Here is a 17,632-nt window from a genome sequence, read left to right as displayed (position 1 = left end):
AACCAATGGTGACGTTCAAAAGTACTACTCGTCCCACAAAAAATAAGCCCTCACATGGCCATATTGACGGAAAAATAAAAAAGTTATGGCTCTGGGAAGGAGGGGAGCGAAAAACGAAAACCTATAAAAACTCCCGGTGTTAAGGGGTAAAGTAATACATTAACTCATCATAGTCAGTTGGCAATCTGTAAAATGGATTGACCTATCAAGTTCTCGTGAGAATTATCCATTTTTTTTTCCAAGATCTGGCTAAAATTTATATAGGTTACTAAAGATGGTTGCCCAAAATGAGAAGTTAAAAACACTGAGCCATGCTTTTTACTAAACAAGATGTTTTATTAATAGCTATGACTTTTATTATGTTATGACTGTCATTTTTGCAACAAGAATTTTATAGCTGAATCAGTTATTTTATACATACACGTTTTTTTTTCCTTTTTTTAAACAAACAACATTCTAGAGCCATGTGCAATTCTGTCTGAGTGAAGTGGCACTTTTCTCCATAGTACAGAATATTCTGTCACTGTCAGATGATAATTGCACGTCATACTCTCAAGTTCTGACGGACTTAGTGGAGAAGCATTACAAAACTTAAATGTTCTGCTAGAACATAAGACCATGATTATGTTATGGCCCCCCAAAACAAAAAGGCTGGCACAAGTGGTCACCCGGATATACATGTGTAAATAAAGAAGCAGCTATACAGTTATTGGTTGCCCTTTTTTTGTTTTGAGATCAGCTTATGTTTGGTACACTCAATAAAAGTACTAGTTGACATATCGTAGTTTTCTTCCCTTCTGTATATATACGGTAAATGGTTCTTTAATTTCGTTCAACATGGTTTCATCCAAAATCTTGTTTCACAGTAACATGTTCTGAAATACAAACAGACAGTTTTAATTATGTGGTGACCACTTCAAACAGATATAGGGAAACTGTGTTTTTCCAGAGCTACTCAATAACACCGGTAGCACTGTACAACATGCCAAAAATAGCCAAATTGCAGCCAGGATTCATGTGCGTCTCCCATAACTTGCACTGAAATCTATAGTTTTAAAGTTCTGTGGGACATGTGACCTCCAACCAAAAATTCAACAGTCTTGGATTTTAATTAACAATTGTGTCATGGTCATTTTAAGCTTAACCTCATTAAAACAAAAATAGCAAAATGAGCCGTCGGGCCCATTCAGACATGTGTATGTGTGCTGTCCAAGTAAAACATGGACAGCACACTGATCCATGTTATCCAATAGGGCTGTTCAGAGGAAACCATTTTTCCACACATCGAATATCAGCATGAAAAAAATTGCAAACATTAAAAGAAACAAATCGCATACAGATCATCCACTCTTAACCTAGGAAATTCTTTTGATTATGTACAATTTAAACTCTCAATCTATAAAAAAGGATGCCAAGAGAATGTCAAGGGACGTAAAATACGGATACACATTGCAATATGAATGGAAATCGGACGAGTTTTCTTAATCAATTTCGGACGATTTTTTATATGCTTGTCTGACCATGATTGGACCTTAATAATATTGGTGCGATGCTGATGACTGTAGCAGATAACCACTGCAGCCAATCACTGGGCTAAGCGATCTCATGCAGTCTATGACTACATCGGCATGACAAGTTAACCCAGTGATTGTATGGGGCAGTGACATGCTACAGACCTAATATCATCGCATCAGCAACGCAAACCCATCCAGAGTTAAGCAAGGCTCATTTTTGTTATTTTAATAGTAGCTTTCTATTATTCCTAAGACTATTTACAGTATATACTCGTGTATAAGCTGACCCCCTTAATTTTGCCACAAAAAAATGGGAAAACTTATTGACTCGCGTATAAGCCTAGGGTGGAAAGTGCAGCAGCTACTAGTAAATTTCAAAACTAAAAATAGATGTCAATAAAAGTAAAATTAATTGAGACATCAGTAGGTTAAATGTTTTTGAATAGCCATATTGAATCAGGAGCCCCATATAATACTCCATACAGTTGATGATGGCCCCATAAGATGCTCCATACAAAATACACCTATATAATGCTGCACAAAGGTTAATAATGGCCCCATAAGATGCTCCATAGAATAATATGCCCCATATGCTGCTCCATAAAGGTTATGGCCCCATAAGATGTTCCATAGATTGTGCCCCATATGCTGCCCCATAAGATGCTCCATAGATTATGCCCCACATGCTGCCCCATAAGATGCTCCATAGAATATCCCCCATATGCTGTCCCATAAGATGCTCCATAGAATATGCCCCCATATGCTGCCCCCATAAGATGCTCCATTGAATATGCCCCCATATGCTTCCCCCATAAGATGCTCCATTGAATATGCCCTCATATGCTGCCCCCATAAGATGCTTCATTGAATATGCCCCCTTATGCTGCCCCCTTAAGATGCCCCATAGATTATGCCCCCATATATTGCTGCTGCAGGTATTAAAAAAAAATGACATTCTCACCTCTCCGTCACTGGGGGGCCAGGTGCCGGTGTGCTGAGCAGGCGGAGACACCGGCGCACTATGGGGGACAGGTGTTGCAGCTGGCTCAGAATCCGGCACCTGAGATATTCACCTGTCCCGGTTCCAACGCTGCTCGCCGCTGTCTGCCCATCAGGTCCCTCTGTCAGTGACGTCAGGCAGCAGAGTGCGTGCACTGACTACGTCATTGCGCCCCCTGCTGCCTGAACGTCACTGACAAAGGGACCCGGCAGGCAGACAGAGGTGAGCAGCATTGGAACCGGGACAGGTGAATATAGCATATACTTACCTCCCCCTGGCACGTCTCTGCAGCCCCATTCTCCCACTGTCTCCCTTCCTTTCTTCAGCAGCCATGTGGTACCGCTCATTAAAGTCATAAATATGCACATATTCATGAGTTTAATGAGCGGTACCATGTGACCGCTGTAGGAAGGAAAGGAGACCGTGGGACAAGCAGGGGGGCTGCAGAGATGCGTCAGGGGGGTCAGTATGATCTGACACCCCCACCTACTTCCTGGCTATGTGACTCGCGTATAAGCTGAGAGGGGGACTTTCAGCCCCAAAAATGGGCTGGAAATCTCGGCTTATATACGAGAATACAGTAAGATAGAAACCCCCTAAAATTATGGTTTTACTACAAAGAAACTTGCTTCATTATCAAAAAGGGTTTTGTTGGCAGCGGATTATTCAGGATACTCTCCAAGTGTGTGACAACAGAGCTTTTTTATTCAGGAACAAACGGGAACAATATATGATAAGCTTAATAAATCAGGAATAAATCATTTGTGTGTCTCTATCTGTGCAGCATTTACAGCAGGCTGCTTATCTCATACACAGACACAGGTAAACAGGAAATACAGTCACATGTTCTCCCTGTGTGAGCCTCTGGGAGATTTTTTTTTTACTAAATTCATAAACAGCATACAAATTTATCAACTAACTCAGAGACAGGAATGGAGTTGTTGCATCAAACATATTCCAACACCCCCACTCAACAATTACTTATCGTGTTAGTCCCATTGCAGTTCTGAAGTCCATAAACTTGGCTCTTGATAATGGCTTTGTTATACCCTCAGCTATCATCTTGTTAGTCTTGCAATAAACTAACTCCAGTACACCACATTCCACTAAGTCACGTAAGTGGTGATGTTTTACATCAATGTGCTTAAGGTACTGTCACACTAAGAGATATCGCTAGCAATATCACTATAACTTGTGACGTTATAGCGATATTGCTAGCGATATTGCTATGTCTGATACCTACAACCCGCTCCCCCGCTGATTATCGCTGATCGCGCGAGAACAGGCTGGGCTGTTTCTCGTCGTCAGCTTCCTGCGGCGCTTCCTGTGGAGAGACGAGCGTGGAGCCGGGCGGGAGGACGCAGGATCGCCTAGTGTGACAGGTAAGTAACGACTCCCGACCCCTGTGATGTCGCTGGTGAGATCTGCCTGTGTGGCAGCTCACTAGCGCCCACTTAGCGATGCACCAGCGATCCTGACCGCGTCATATCGCTGGTCGGGATCGCTGGTGCATCGCAAAGTGTGACAGTACCTTAAGTCCTTGCACTAATCTTCTTACTGCTGACAAGTTTAATGCATCCTTGGTTGTCCTCAGAGATAACTGTTAGTTGAGCTAATGGCTTACCAAAATCTTCCAAAAGTTGTTTCAACTAAATTACTTCTTGATTTGTATAAGAAGCAGACATATATTCTGCTTCTGTAGAAGATAATGCGACTGACACTTGTTTTCTGCTGGACCAAGAAATTGAATTTTCTCCTAACTTGAGCAAATAAGCACTTGTTGATTTCCGATCACTTGAATCTCCAGCCCAATCTGTATCCACATAACCTCAGAGTGAGATCTCTTGATGCAGTTATCTTAAGATTTAGCCGTTGGGTTTCTTTAAGATATTGAAGAATTCTCTTAATATCAGTCTCTTTGGCGTGGCTTGCTTACATGTCAGCAGAAAAATCCAACTGTGGCTGTGATATCCGGACCAGTTGTGGTTGCTATGTACAGAAGCACCCCCACTGCTTGTCTGTAACTCTCATTGCTGGGTAGCAGATCTTCCAATTCTAAGTAGGTTGGATCCATTGGTGTTGATGCACCTTTTGCTTCTGACATTCCAAACTGGTTTCGGATTGCAGAAATTTTAAAACTTTGGTTGAGAAGAAAACGCCCATCTTCCTCTCTAGATTTGGATTCCCAAATAATATGCCACATTTTCAAGGTCCTTAGTCTCAAAGTGCTGGTTGAGAATTTCACCTAGCTTTGCAATTTCTCTTTGATCTTGATGAAACATGATTACATCGTCTACATATAGGATAACATACATCCACTCCGCTACATTCTTCATCTACAAACATGGATCAGCTTGAGATATTTTATATCCTTCATCAATCAAAACTTTGTTAATTTTCGAGTTACAAGCTCTTGATCACTGCTTAAGCCCATAGACAGATTTTTGCAATTTACAAACAAGGTGCTCTTCACCCTTTTAATATATCCCTCGGGTTGGCTCATCTATAACTATTCTTCAATGTCATCATGAATCAAGGCTGTTTTGATGTCAAAATGTTTCACTGTGATCAGTTGCAGCTACGGAAAGTAAAGTTCTGAATGTGGATTGCTTCACATCTGGAGAAAATGTAGCATCATAATCTTCACCATAATTTTGCTAGTACCCTTTTGCAACCAATTTTGCCTTAAACCCATGAACTTTACCTTCTGAGTCATACTTGTTTTTGAAGACCCACTTACATCCGATAGCTCTTTTTTCCTTGTGGAAGCTCAGTAAGCTGCCATGTCTGGAGTTGGTGAAGGGACTCCATCTCTTCATCAGCAGCATTTATCCACTTCTGCTTCTTGTGGACAGGCAGTTTTTGCATCTCTTGTCATGACTGTGGCTCTGGTTCAGGAAGTGTTCTACCCATATAAGAAAGGCATATAGCTGGGATACCTTTATTTGGCCTTTCTGATGTCCTGACTGGAGGTTGACTTGGTTCTTCTGTGTCTTCCTTGGTGGCTCCAGAGGTTATCCACACTTCAGTGTTTTCCTTTTTGGCATCTGGGTTTGGTGAATGAGATTTTTGTTCTTGCTTCTAAGGTTGAATAACTGGTATAACTTCATGGAATTTGAGCGATAGTTTTCATCATTCACTACATCTTTGCTGATTGTTACCGTGCTGGTCTCTGGGTGCAGGATTCTGTATCCCTTTTGAGTTTCTCTATAGCCCACCAGTACTCCTTGCTTTGCATGTGATTCCCACTTGAAACGTTTTTCTTTGGGAACATACATAAACGTTTTGCTTCCAAATATCCTGAGGTGCTTCAGGTTAGGCTTCTTGTAGTTCCATAGCTCATATGGTGGTTTATTTGTGGCTTTACCTGGCACTCTGTTTTGAAGATAGCAAGCTGTCATGATGGCTGCTCCCCAATACACTGTATGTAGATTTGCATCAAACAACATACTTCTTCCATTTTCACAGAGAATACGGTTCTTTCTCTCTGCAATGCCATTTTGTTCTGGGTTGTATGGAATGGTAGTCTGGAACACGATTCCATCCTTTTTCAAAATGGTTTGCACCTTACCACTTGTATATTCGGTTCCATTATCTGCACGCAGGGCTTTTGGCATTCTTCCAAATTTGTTAAACTACAGCAAGATATTCTTCAAGTTTCTGTGGAACTTACTGTGAAGCAGGTAGGCGGCTGTATATCTAGAGTAGTCATCAATAAATGTGAGAAAATATCTCTTCTTGCTAGGAGTTTGAACACTCATTGGACCACATACATCTGTATGTATCAGATCCAGTGGCTGTGCAGATCTAGTGGTGCTTATTTTAGGAAAGGATTTTTCTGGACATTTTTCCTTTAAGACAGCTAGGGCACTTCATAATTTGACTACACTGGTTGATTTCAATACCATTTGCAAGTTGAGCTAACTTCCTTACAATTTCTGGGTCTCTGTGGCCTAGACATCTGTGCCATACATGGATACAGTTCTTATGTAGATTTGTCTAGCACTGTACTCTTTCTTTGCATTTTAGCTGATAAAGTTCATCTTGGATTTTTCCTTCTGCAACAGTGTGACCCTTCTTTGAGATGATGCAACTATTATCTTTAAAAGTAACTACATTCCCCTTCTGCGTGAGCTTCTTTACTGACAGAAGATTGCTTCCAAGGCTGGGAACATAGAGAACATCCTTTATTGGGATCTTTCTGCTTTGTGCTGAGGAAGCTGGACAGTGGTGGTAGCATCTCCTACTCCTTCTGAAATCATATAGTGACCATTAGCTAAGATGACCTTTTCTGACTTGCTTTCATTAAGGTCAGTGAAGAAAACCTTGTCATTTGTCATATGACTGCTTGCAATAGAATCTATACATCATATATACTTTGCAGTTGGGCCTGTACTGACATTAAATGCAGCTTCAACACATGCAGAATCTTCCTTTACAGCTGTTTTAACCGTTTAATGACTGTTCTGCTTTTTAAGCTGACTCATTCTTGCTTTCCAAATTCTGCAGTCTGCTTTAAGGTGGCCAGGCTTTTTACAGACAAAACATTCACAAGTTTCTCTTTGGATTTCCCTAAATATAAGAGCAATTTGTGTCTTTAATGCTTTAATGCTGCTTCTGCTCTGGATTCATTACTGCTGCTTACATGATGCGTTTTTCTCTTGAATTTATCCAAAAGTTTGCCTTTAACATACTCTAGTGATCATCTGGCCGTGCATCTAGTGCAGTCATGAGTGTGTCATAACTCTCTGGAAGACCACTTAATAGAAGTGCAGTAACATGAAAATCTTTAATTTCTTCTCCAATACCCCTGAGATACTCCACAATCTCTAGGATGTTTCTTATATAGTCCTGCATATTTTGTCCATCACTTAGCTTAGACTGATACAGCTTTATCATGAGATAAAGCATATTGCTGAGATTGGATGCTCTTTCATGCACTTTCTGTAACTCATCCCACATCTCCTTTGCAGTTGCACACTTGCATCTGATTATCATCTACACTGAGGGAGATCGTGCTTTGTGCGTTCTGATCCTTCTCTAGCTGATCATCTGGTAATGGATGAGGCACTTGTTCCTGAGTATATTTCCACGTACCTTCTCTTATGAGCAGCATCTTCACCTTGAATTTCCAGGACTGGTAGTTCTGGTTAGTGAGGCTTGGCACTGAGAACTTGACAGGATTTCTGCTAGTGGACATCTTTTCTGTTGCTCTGTGCTGCTTTTGCTTTGGGCTTCTGTTACTGTGTTACTCTGGGGTTCTGTGTCACTCTGGGCCCATATATCCTGTTGGCAGCAGATTATTCATGATACTCTCCAAAGGTGTGACAACAGAGCTTCTTTATTAAGGAACAAACAGGAACAATATATGATACGCTTAATAGATCAGGAATAAATCATTTGTGTGTCTCTATCTGTGCAGCAGGCTGCTTATTTCATACACAAACACAGGAAAAACATGCTCTTCCTGTGTGAGCCTCTGGGAGGTTTTTTTGTTTTGTTCTAACTTCATAAACTGCATACAAATCTAGCAACTAAACATTCAGAGACAGGAACAGAGTTGTTGCACCAAACATATTCCAACAAGTTTTCCCTTTAGGCTAGGTGCGCACGTGCTGTTAAAAAAACTGTCCAATTTTAATTTAGAAAAAAAATGATGATTTCATCTAATTTCATCTGTGTGCAATCTGTTTGTATACATCAGCAGTAATTAAGATTTACAAGACCAAATACAATTTCCTATGTTTAAGAGAATCTTTCAGCAGAATTTCACCCCAAAGCTGTTTAAATGTACTCTTTCAAAGACTAATCCAGCAGTACCATTACATGGCCAGTCCGATTCTCCGTTACTGGGAAATCGGTGTTTGAATTGATATGGATATGAGGCTGAGGAGCTATTTGTTGATCTGAAGCATCTGTCACTCCAGCTCTATTTGCTGCCCAGTGCCGCCTCCTCCTGCTTGACCTGCAGCCTCTGTGCTGAGTGGCTACTGGCAAAGGAGATGTCATTCAAGCAGGAGAAGGTGGTGCTGAGCAGAGAATAGAGCTGGAGTGACAGGGGCTTCATATCTACCATAGTCCTTTAGTCTCATTTGCATTTCAATTTAAATACTGATTTTTCAGTAACTGAGGAATGTACTGGACATGTAAAGGTATTGCTGGATTTGTCTTTGAAAGAAGGAGATACATAGTTGGGGGGGGGGGGGATGAAATCCTGCTGACAGATTCCCTTTAAAGCACTGCAATGTATCCGTAAAAATAAGAAAAATATATGGTTAATCTGTATGGGATCCATTTTTTTGGCGCAACTATAGACTAGAAAAGGCTTATCCAAGATAAGGAAATATGATGTGATATTTTTTTTCATGCATAGTCATTCTGTGAAAAAAAAAGTCATCTGGACAGCCTAGTTGAATAATATTGGTCCATGTGATGTCATTTTTTTCTTGGGCCAAAAATACAGTGGTGTGAACTTGTCCTATGTTAGGCGCCAGGTTTCTGTGTCTGCTCTGCAGGAAGCCAGAGCCTCACATTCTGCGGTCTCCTGCTGTCTTTCTACTGCAGAGGAGATTGCTTTGCAGCAGACCGCTCCAGAGACTAAGTCCCTCTGTGCTCCTACTGGGCATGCTCACGAGACGATCTCCCATTGGAGATCGGGAGTCATGTGCCCAGGTCCTGTTCCAGATCTCATTGGTCCATCTCGGAGATCTGGAAGGTCCCACACGGCTTTAAAAAGCGTGCATGGCCGTTCCGCCATGCGCTAGTATAGACTATAATTGCTATGTGTGAATGGTGACGGATGTATGACTCTGGTGACTGACTCTTTATAAAACCCCTTCCCTCTGATATTACGCTTGTGGATAGGGAATTAGATTAGTAGTCAGCGCCAGTCAGTGGCAAGCCTTAGGCCACTGTGCTCACCGCACCGCTACGCTAGTGTCCGACATCGCGCTTGCTTTCTGGTTTGTCGTCGAGCTGCAGTGTCCTACGCCGCGCTGCAGTTGCAGCCCTCCTTGGCATCCGCAGAAGCGACGCCGCACACACGGTAGATCTAGAGGGACGCAGCTCCTCTGTCTTGGGTCCTGCTCCTGTGACGAGATACCATGTGTGCATCTACCTGAAGCCTGTGTCACTAACAGGTTCAGCGTTTTGCATGTTTTTTGTTGCGGCACCTCTATGTGTGAACAGAGCCCGCTCTGCGCACTCTGGGTGAAGTTTAACCAGTGTGCATCATACCGCCATATTGCTTGTTTTCCACCACTTAGCAGCAGGTATACCACCTACTGCACGGTGGACCCCGAGCGGCGAACGCACTTTATTATTATTTTATTTAGTGCGTTCCGCCGTTCCTAACAGTCCTAATGGTAAGTTGTACTATAGTGTTTGCTGTTTCTCATGGTTAGGGAAGTCGAACAACTGACAATGAATAAAGAAGGGGCACAGTGCCAAAGATATGCATGTACTGGTACTGGAGGGTTTCTTGTGAAAAAGATCAATACCTATATACACAAGATATATGAAAAATATATATAACCATTGTTGAAGTATACCATCTGAAAGGTTATAAAAGGAATGACTAGAATGCTGTTCAGTTTACTGTTTAGATCAATATTATGGGGCTTTCTCTGTTTAGATCAATGCACTACCTCTGTTGTACACATTAATTAGACAGATAAATAAAAGTTAAGGAAATTTCAAGTTGCAAGTCTTAATTCAATACTATTTATAGTCTATTTGTCTGTATTTGTTTGAAAAAGTAATGGTTTTAGGAGATGAAATGTCATTCTCCAGGAGGACTTGACACCTGTCCACACTGCCAAAATTACCAATATCTGGTTTACAAACAACAGTATCACTGTGCTTGATTGGCCAGCAAACTCGTCTGACCTTAACCCCATAGAGAATGCAGATGAGCTGAATGCTGCTATCAAAGCAACCTGGGCTTCCATAACCCCTCAGCAGTGACACAGGCTGATCGCCTCCATGCCACGCTGCATTGATGCAGCAATTGATGCAAAAAAGAGCCCCGACCAAGTATTGAGTGCATTTACTGAACATACATTTCAGTAGGCCAACATTTCAGATTTTAAAATAATTTTTCAAGCTGGTGTTATAAAGTATTCTAATTTACTGAGAGAATGACTTTTGGGTTTTAATTGGCTGTAAGCCATAATCATTAACAGAAATAAACACGTGAAATAGATCACTCTGTGTGTAATGACTCTATATAATATGAGTTTCACTTTTTGTATTGACGAACTGAAATAAACTAACGTTTTGATGATATTCTAATTTTGTGAGAAGCACCTGTAGAATCCCCAGTTGTACATAAGGAATCAATTTTCTAGTCACCAGTGCAATGCTCTCAACAACAAATCTTTGGTGGTAACATTAGAAGACAGATGATATATTGTAGAGTATCCTAACGCTTTTTATTTAACAATTTCTGGAAAATACCCCGAAATCATCCCGATTCATCAAAGAAATTTAGACAGAATTGTATCAAAATTTGCTTTGAAAATGTGAAAATTTGCTCGTTTTGACATATTCTAAATGGGTGGCTCTGGGGCGGAACAGGGGTGAGGCAGGAATGTGAGGTCACAACTTGTCTAATTAAGGGACTGGAGTAAGATTTGTGGCGTGGCACGCGGAGGAGGACATCATTCTTCAGAGCCTCCCCATTAATAAGGAGGGAAGCACCTCTTCATGCATCAGGATCGTCTGACACCCCCACACCTCCTCATCAAGTCCAGACAGAAAATTACTGGCAGAGCCTTAACTTAGTCCAAGAATATGTCTCAAAGATCAATCTGTAGTTTTTTTTCAGCGTGACGTGACCTAAGCACATGGCTTTAATTTACTGACCAATCTTCCATTCTAAAGGTCACATGAGATTTACTAAATTATATTTTATCATAGTATTATTTGACTTTTATTATTATAGTTAGCTAACAACATAAGCGCTATTCTACATTCATAAACCAAGGTTAAAATTAAGTAGCCGGCAGACATGCCAACACAAACAGAAAACAAAATGTTATGTGAGAGCCCGTTTTGTTGTACTCTTGGCATGAATTTGCTTGAACACCACACCCTTCATTGCCATTGCAAGCAGCTTACAAAACCTCTTCTCAGCTAGTTTACCTTGATAGTGGAATGTCATTTATCTGGTATAACCCCCTTTTCACCTGCATGAACATCGGGTTTACATAGTGATTTTTTTTTTTTTAAGCAAAATATATCCCTGAAGGTTTAGACCTTTTATTTAAACAGAATTTATATGCATTTTTACTACGTGACTGTACAAAGAATACAAGAGGGCAGATGGAAGAGACGGTGAAGAAGAAAAAAAAAGTCTAAAGTAGCAACACAGGGAAATGCTGATACCATACCAAATAAATAATGTCTGATGTGATGGCATGTCCGCTTTTCTATCATTGTATAATTCCTGTAGTACAAACATCCCGATCACAGCTTCTAGGTCCACATGAATTGGCCAATCTGTGCACCATGTGTTCTCAATTATTCCTATTTTCTAGAGCAGTAATGCAATTCATATTTTATATATTTCATGCTTTCATGCTATGGTGCTACAGAGTGCTACTTTACTTGTTGGTTATTCAAAGAACATGAGCACACTGTCACGATTCCACTCTAATCCCAGCATGAGTGGGTGGTCTTATGACCACAAGCATGTGATTTGCAGATGCAAATAGTCACAAATCGGTAATTGCCAGTCACAGGCCTCCGTCACAAGTCTGTGTGTCTAGTACATGTGTCATCTGTTGTTTTTTTTTATGGATCCCACATGTACCCATTATAACCTATGGGACTGCTTACAGGTCTGTTTTTTTTTTTTACAGCAGCACAGACGACAAGTCTATGGGTCTGTGAAAAACACATAGAGCACACGCATGGCATTCATGTACCATCTGTGTGAGGTCTGTGTTTAAGGTTGCAAAGTATAGGAGAAGCTATGGAATTTGTTTATCCATACTGGAAAAAAACTGATGACTATACTGATTGTAAACTTGGAAACACAGATGTCACACTGATGATAAAGACGGACATACGGATGACACACTGATGGTAAAGACGGACATACGGATGACACACTGATGGTAAAGACGGACATACGGATGACACACTGATGGTAAAGACGGACATACGGATGACACACTTATGGTAAACACGGACATACGAATGACACACTTATGGTAAACACAGACATACGAATGACACACTTATGGTAAACACGGACATACGAATGACACACTGATGGTAAAGACGGACATACGGATGACACACTTATGGTAAACACGGACATACGAATGACAAACTTATGGTAAACACGGACATACGAATGACACACTGATGGTAAAGACGGACATACGGATGACACACTTATGGTAAACACAGACATACGAATGACACACTGATGGTAAACACGGACATACGAATGACAAACTTATGGTAAACACGGACATACGAATGACACACTGATGGTAAACACGGACATACGAATGACACACTTATGGTAAAGACGGACATACGGATGACACACTTATGGTAAACACGGACATACGAATGACACACTGATGGTAAACACGGACATACGAATGACACACTGATGGTAAACACGGACATACGAATGACACACTTATGGTAAACACGGACATACGAATGACACACTGATGGTAAACACGGACATACGAATGACAAACTTATGGTAAACACGGACATACGAATGACACACTGATGGTAAACACGGACATACGAATGACACACTTATGGTAAAGACGGACATACGGATGACACACTTATGGTAAACACAGACATACGGATGACACACTGATGGTAAACACGGACATACGGATGACACACTTATGGTAAACACGGACATACGAATGACACACTTATGGTAAACACGGACATACGAATGACACACTGATGGTAAACACGGACATACGAATGACACACTGATGGTAAACACGGACATACGAATGACACGCTGATGGTAAACACGGACATACGAATGACACGCTGATGGTAAACACGGACATACGAATGACACGCTGATGGTAAACACGGACATACGGATGACACGCTTATGGTAAACACGGACATACGGATGACACGCTTATGGTAAACACGGACATACGGATGACACGCTTATGGTAAACAAGGATGACACACTGATGGTAAACATGTACACACAGATGACATTTATGGTAAACACATACATGGATTACACACTGAAACACGGATGACACACTGATGGTAAACACATACGGATGACATGCTGATGGTAAACACGAACATATGGATGACACACTTATGGTAAACATGGACACAGATTACACACTGGTAAACACGGATGACACTGATGGTAAACATGTACACACGGATGACACACTTATGGTAAACATGTACACACGGATTACAAAGTGATGGTAAACACAGATGACACACTGATTTCTTTTTCCAGTAACTCTACTAGGGATTTGGTGTAAATTTGCATGAATTATAATCTAGATCACATGCCTTCAGATGTACTTACCAGATGGACATGCTTCTTGGTAGTCTGTGCCATTATTTTGGAAATACTGATGACAAAAGTGAAAATGAATGAAAAGAAATCATTACTGGTAGTAAAGAATACTGTTCTTAAATTGAACTATTTAACATCTACTATACATACAAGAGAAAACTCGTGCAAAGTGTTCGATGTTGCAGAAATGTGATGAATCATGGAAATAGTAGGAAAAAAAGTGAACAAAGTATCTAATTGACATGGTTCCAAGATTCTCCGGGCTCACCATACAGAATAGTGAAGTGTCTACTAACTAAACTTAAAGCGTATCTGATCTTTGACAGAAAACCTGTAAAAAAAAAAAAGCATAATCTTGGTGCTCACATCTGCCACAAGTTAAAATGGCTTTTTGATGTCTAACATGGCCACATTATAATGGTCAGCGACCTGACATCCACACATTTTGAGTGTTTCTGTTCCTCCTCTTCAGCTTTTTGGCAGAGCTATAGATTCCTCTCCACAATTCCATTCATCATGTGTGCATTGCCCCTGCCATTGCCCATTGGCATGCTTGTCCAAACTGAAAGCTTGGCTGTTAAGGCATTGTGAAGTTTCACTGACAGGAGAGCAGGAGCAGGTGGACAAAGATCCGCTTGCAATTTTTTTTTGATGCAGACAGGAGATAAAGTTGTCTGAATATACAGTGACCATTTAAATATTAGTGCTGCAATCTCTGAAAACTGGGCCCACTGCTACAATAATTGCATCAATTTGTATGCTTGTTTGGCCAGAATTGGCAATGACCACCATGTTTAGCACTGAGCAAGGAGCTCCCGGTCTTTCACCACTTAACTGCTATATGAGGATCTGGCCTTCACTCCAGAGAGCTCCAGGTTGCTTCTGCAGCGTAGCTTCTGACCAGTGGAGTGAGCAGAGAGAAAAACTAAACAAGTTGGAGTAAGAACCATGGAAGCAATAAGTATGACAGAGTTGGATCAAAAACTGTAGTAACGCATAGACAGATAATAGTCAAGGAGGTCAGACATAATATGGTAGCAAAGAGTAATCATGCAGTCCAAGGGTCAAACTAGATAGGGGGTATCTAAGAGATAATCAGGAGAATGGTCACAAAGAAACCAATTTTAAATACAATATAGTGATTCAAAAAGCACAGAAGCACTTCCACCACATACAATAGTTGGCATGGTTAGATAGGTTTAGGGAATGAATCCTGATTGGCAGCTGAACAAGGCTCTTTATTGGTGCAGTCACTCCTGATTGGCCAATAGTGTTGCCAGTAATACTAGATCGTTGACTAAGTTCATTGCGCATGCACTATGCAAAGACTCGGACCGGCAGAGATTGAATGTACACTGGGTCATAGGCAGGAGACAAAATAACAACTGCATTTGTAATCTAAACATGTACCTGTTTAGAAGACATGTACAATGGACACTTCATCCAATATCAAGAATATTATGTGGCCTGAATGGCATTTTGACCTAAATTACCCCAACTAGTTAGCAACTAAGCTGGATCTATAACTACCAAAAGTGCTCTTTTACATAAACGGTCCATGAGTTTGCGTTTCTTTTCTGTTCTGTACCATCGTTATATGTTCAGATTTATGATGACACTCAAAAGGATGTCTATAACTTATAATACAGTTGTACTGCTCTATCATATTCATGTGAAAAGACGGACATCATTGAAAAGAAGATTCAAGAAAAAGTAGCGTAAGCAGCAACGAACTTTCCAACAGACTCTATTGAGATTCAAGCTATAAGTTTCAGCTATATTAGAGCCTTCATCAAATGAAACAAATACTGAAACGCACACGCACCATATACAGTATATGACCAATAGTGACATCATAGCCAAAAGACAGAGAGGATATAATCAAAGAGTGTGTATACAGCACATGTACATAAAATACACTGAAAACCATCATAAAGAAACATTTAGGCAATGAAAATTGCAAAACTGCAGTAAAAGTATGGTAAGTTTGCTTCTGTATTTCACAGCAGAGTGATGATACAGAGTGTGGAGATGCAGGGTTAGTGGGTACTCTCGCCGGCTGGCCCGGCTGACTTTAGAAAGACTGCATGTACCAGTGCTCATACCACTGAATGCCAGCACTCTCTCCCCATAAGCAGAACACTACTCAGACAACACAGGGTGAAGGTAAAAGAGTATGGCAATAATTTATTGAAACACCAACACACAATAGCATATAGTACGGTCGCAGCAAATACCCAAGATGATGCAAAATACAGAGTCTCACCCTTCCGCTGACTCACCAGGGTTGCAGCTGCTTCCAGAGCCGAGTACCTCCACCAATGGCTCCCTGCTTTTGGTGGGCTCCCACAGTGAGGAGGTAATGACAAGCTTAGGAAGCTGACAGTCCATTGATGTATGAGGCCAGGTGACTTGATTGTCCCAACTTGGATTCTCTAAAAGTCTTTGAGGGTTCAGTGATGGTCAGTGAAGCAGCTCTGTATTTCTTCAGTTGGAGCCATGACTTCTGTAATGTAGACTTCCTGAACACAGGCAAATCCTCCTTTTTATCAGTCACAATTTCTCAGTCATTCCACCACAGGCTTAGGGGAAGGTGGAAGGATAGATTGTCCTTCATATTACAGAGCACCAATTGGTCAGCAACATATTAACAAACATTCAAACATTGTGCCTTTGTTTCCCAAAGATAGTAGAACAATACTACGACTGCAATACTAGGACAGATACAATAGCTAATCAGCAGCCAGTCAAAAAATAGCAGCCATTGAACACTAATTCAATGACGATAAGAGTCAACAGTCATTCACACATGAACTCTAAGGGTCCCGTTACATTTAGCAATGCACCAACGATCCCGACAACGATACGACCTGGTCAGGATCTCTGGTGCATCGCTAAATGCAACTCCGCCCTCTGGTTCTGATCCCAGGCTCTCTTAAAAGTGATCCCCGGTATGGAAGTTAGGACAAAGCCACTCATCGCTCTGGTTCTGACCCAAGTCCCCTCTTAAAGGGATCCTCGGTACGGAAATTAGGGAAAATCCACACTGCGCTTTGGTACTGACCCCAGGCCTCTCTTAAAGGGATCTCCGGTATGGAAGTTAGGGTAAATCCCTCAGCGCTCTGATTCTCACCCCAAGCTTCTATTAAAGGGATCATTGGTATGGAAGTCAGGGCAAATCCACTCACGCTCTGATTCTGACACCAGGCCTCTCTTAAAGGGATCCCCAGTATGGAATTTAGGACCGTTCCACTCAGCGCTCTGGTTCTGACTCCAGGCTGATGGGATGATGTGGGATATTAGGAGTAGTAGTCCAGTGGCTCTGGCTGATGGGATGATGTGGGATATTAGGGGTAGTAGTCCAGTGGCTCTGGCTGACGGAATGTTGTGGGATATTATGGGTAGTAGTCCGGTAGCTCTGGCTGACTGGATGATGTGGGATATTAGTGGTAATAGTCCGGTGGCTAGGGCTGATGGGATGATATGGGATATTAGGAGTTGTCGTCTGGTAGCTCTGGCTGATGAGGTGATGTAGGATATTAGGAGTAATAGTCCAGTGGCTCTGGC

At 41.3% G+C, this 17,632-nt stretch overlaps 1 protein-coding gene across 2 annotated transcripts in view; it reads right to left on the bottom strand.

The window, feature by feature from the left end:
* Window positions 1-315: 315 nt before the first annotated feature.
* The window catches only part of STAP1 (signal transducing adaptor family member 1), a 153,785-nt gene continuing 136,468 nt past the window's right edge, over window positions 316-17,632 (bottom strand). For both annotated transcript variants that reach the window (XM_073542587.1, XM_073542591.1), the window contains 2 exons: window positions 14,075-14,120; window positions 316-875 (listed from right to left, as the gene is read on the bottom strand). In XM_073542587.1, the coding sequence (XP_073398688.1) occupies window positions 14,107-14,120 (14 nt within the window). In that variant the 3' untranslated portion in view covers window positions 316-875; window positions 14,075-14,106. The remainder of the gene's footprint in view (window positions 876-14,074; window positions 14,121-17,632) is intronic.

This window comes from Dendrobates tinctorius, unplaced genomic scaffold, assembly GCF_039654945.1.
Source record: "Dendrobates tinctorius isolate UK_male_01 unplaced genomic scaffold, ASM3965494v1 ptg000011l, whole genome shotgun sequence".
Classification (NCBI taxonomy): Eukaryota; Metazoa; Chordata; class Amphibia; order Anura; family Dendrobatidae; genus Dendrobates; species Dendrobates tinctorius.
The sequence above is the reverse complement of the archived record's forward strand: the minus strand, read 5'-3'. Positions and strand labels throughout refer to the sequence as shown.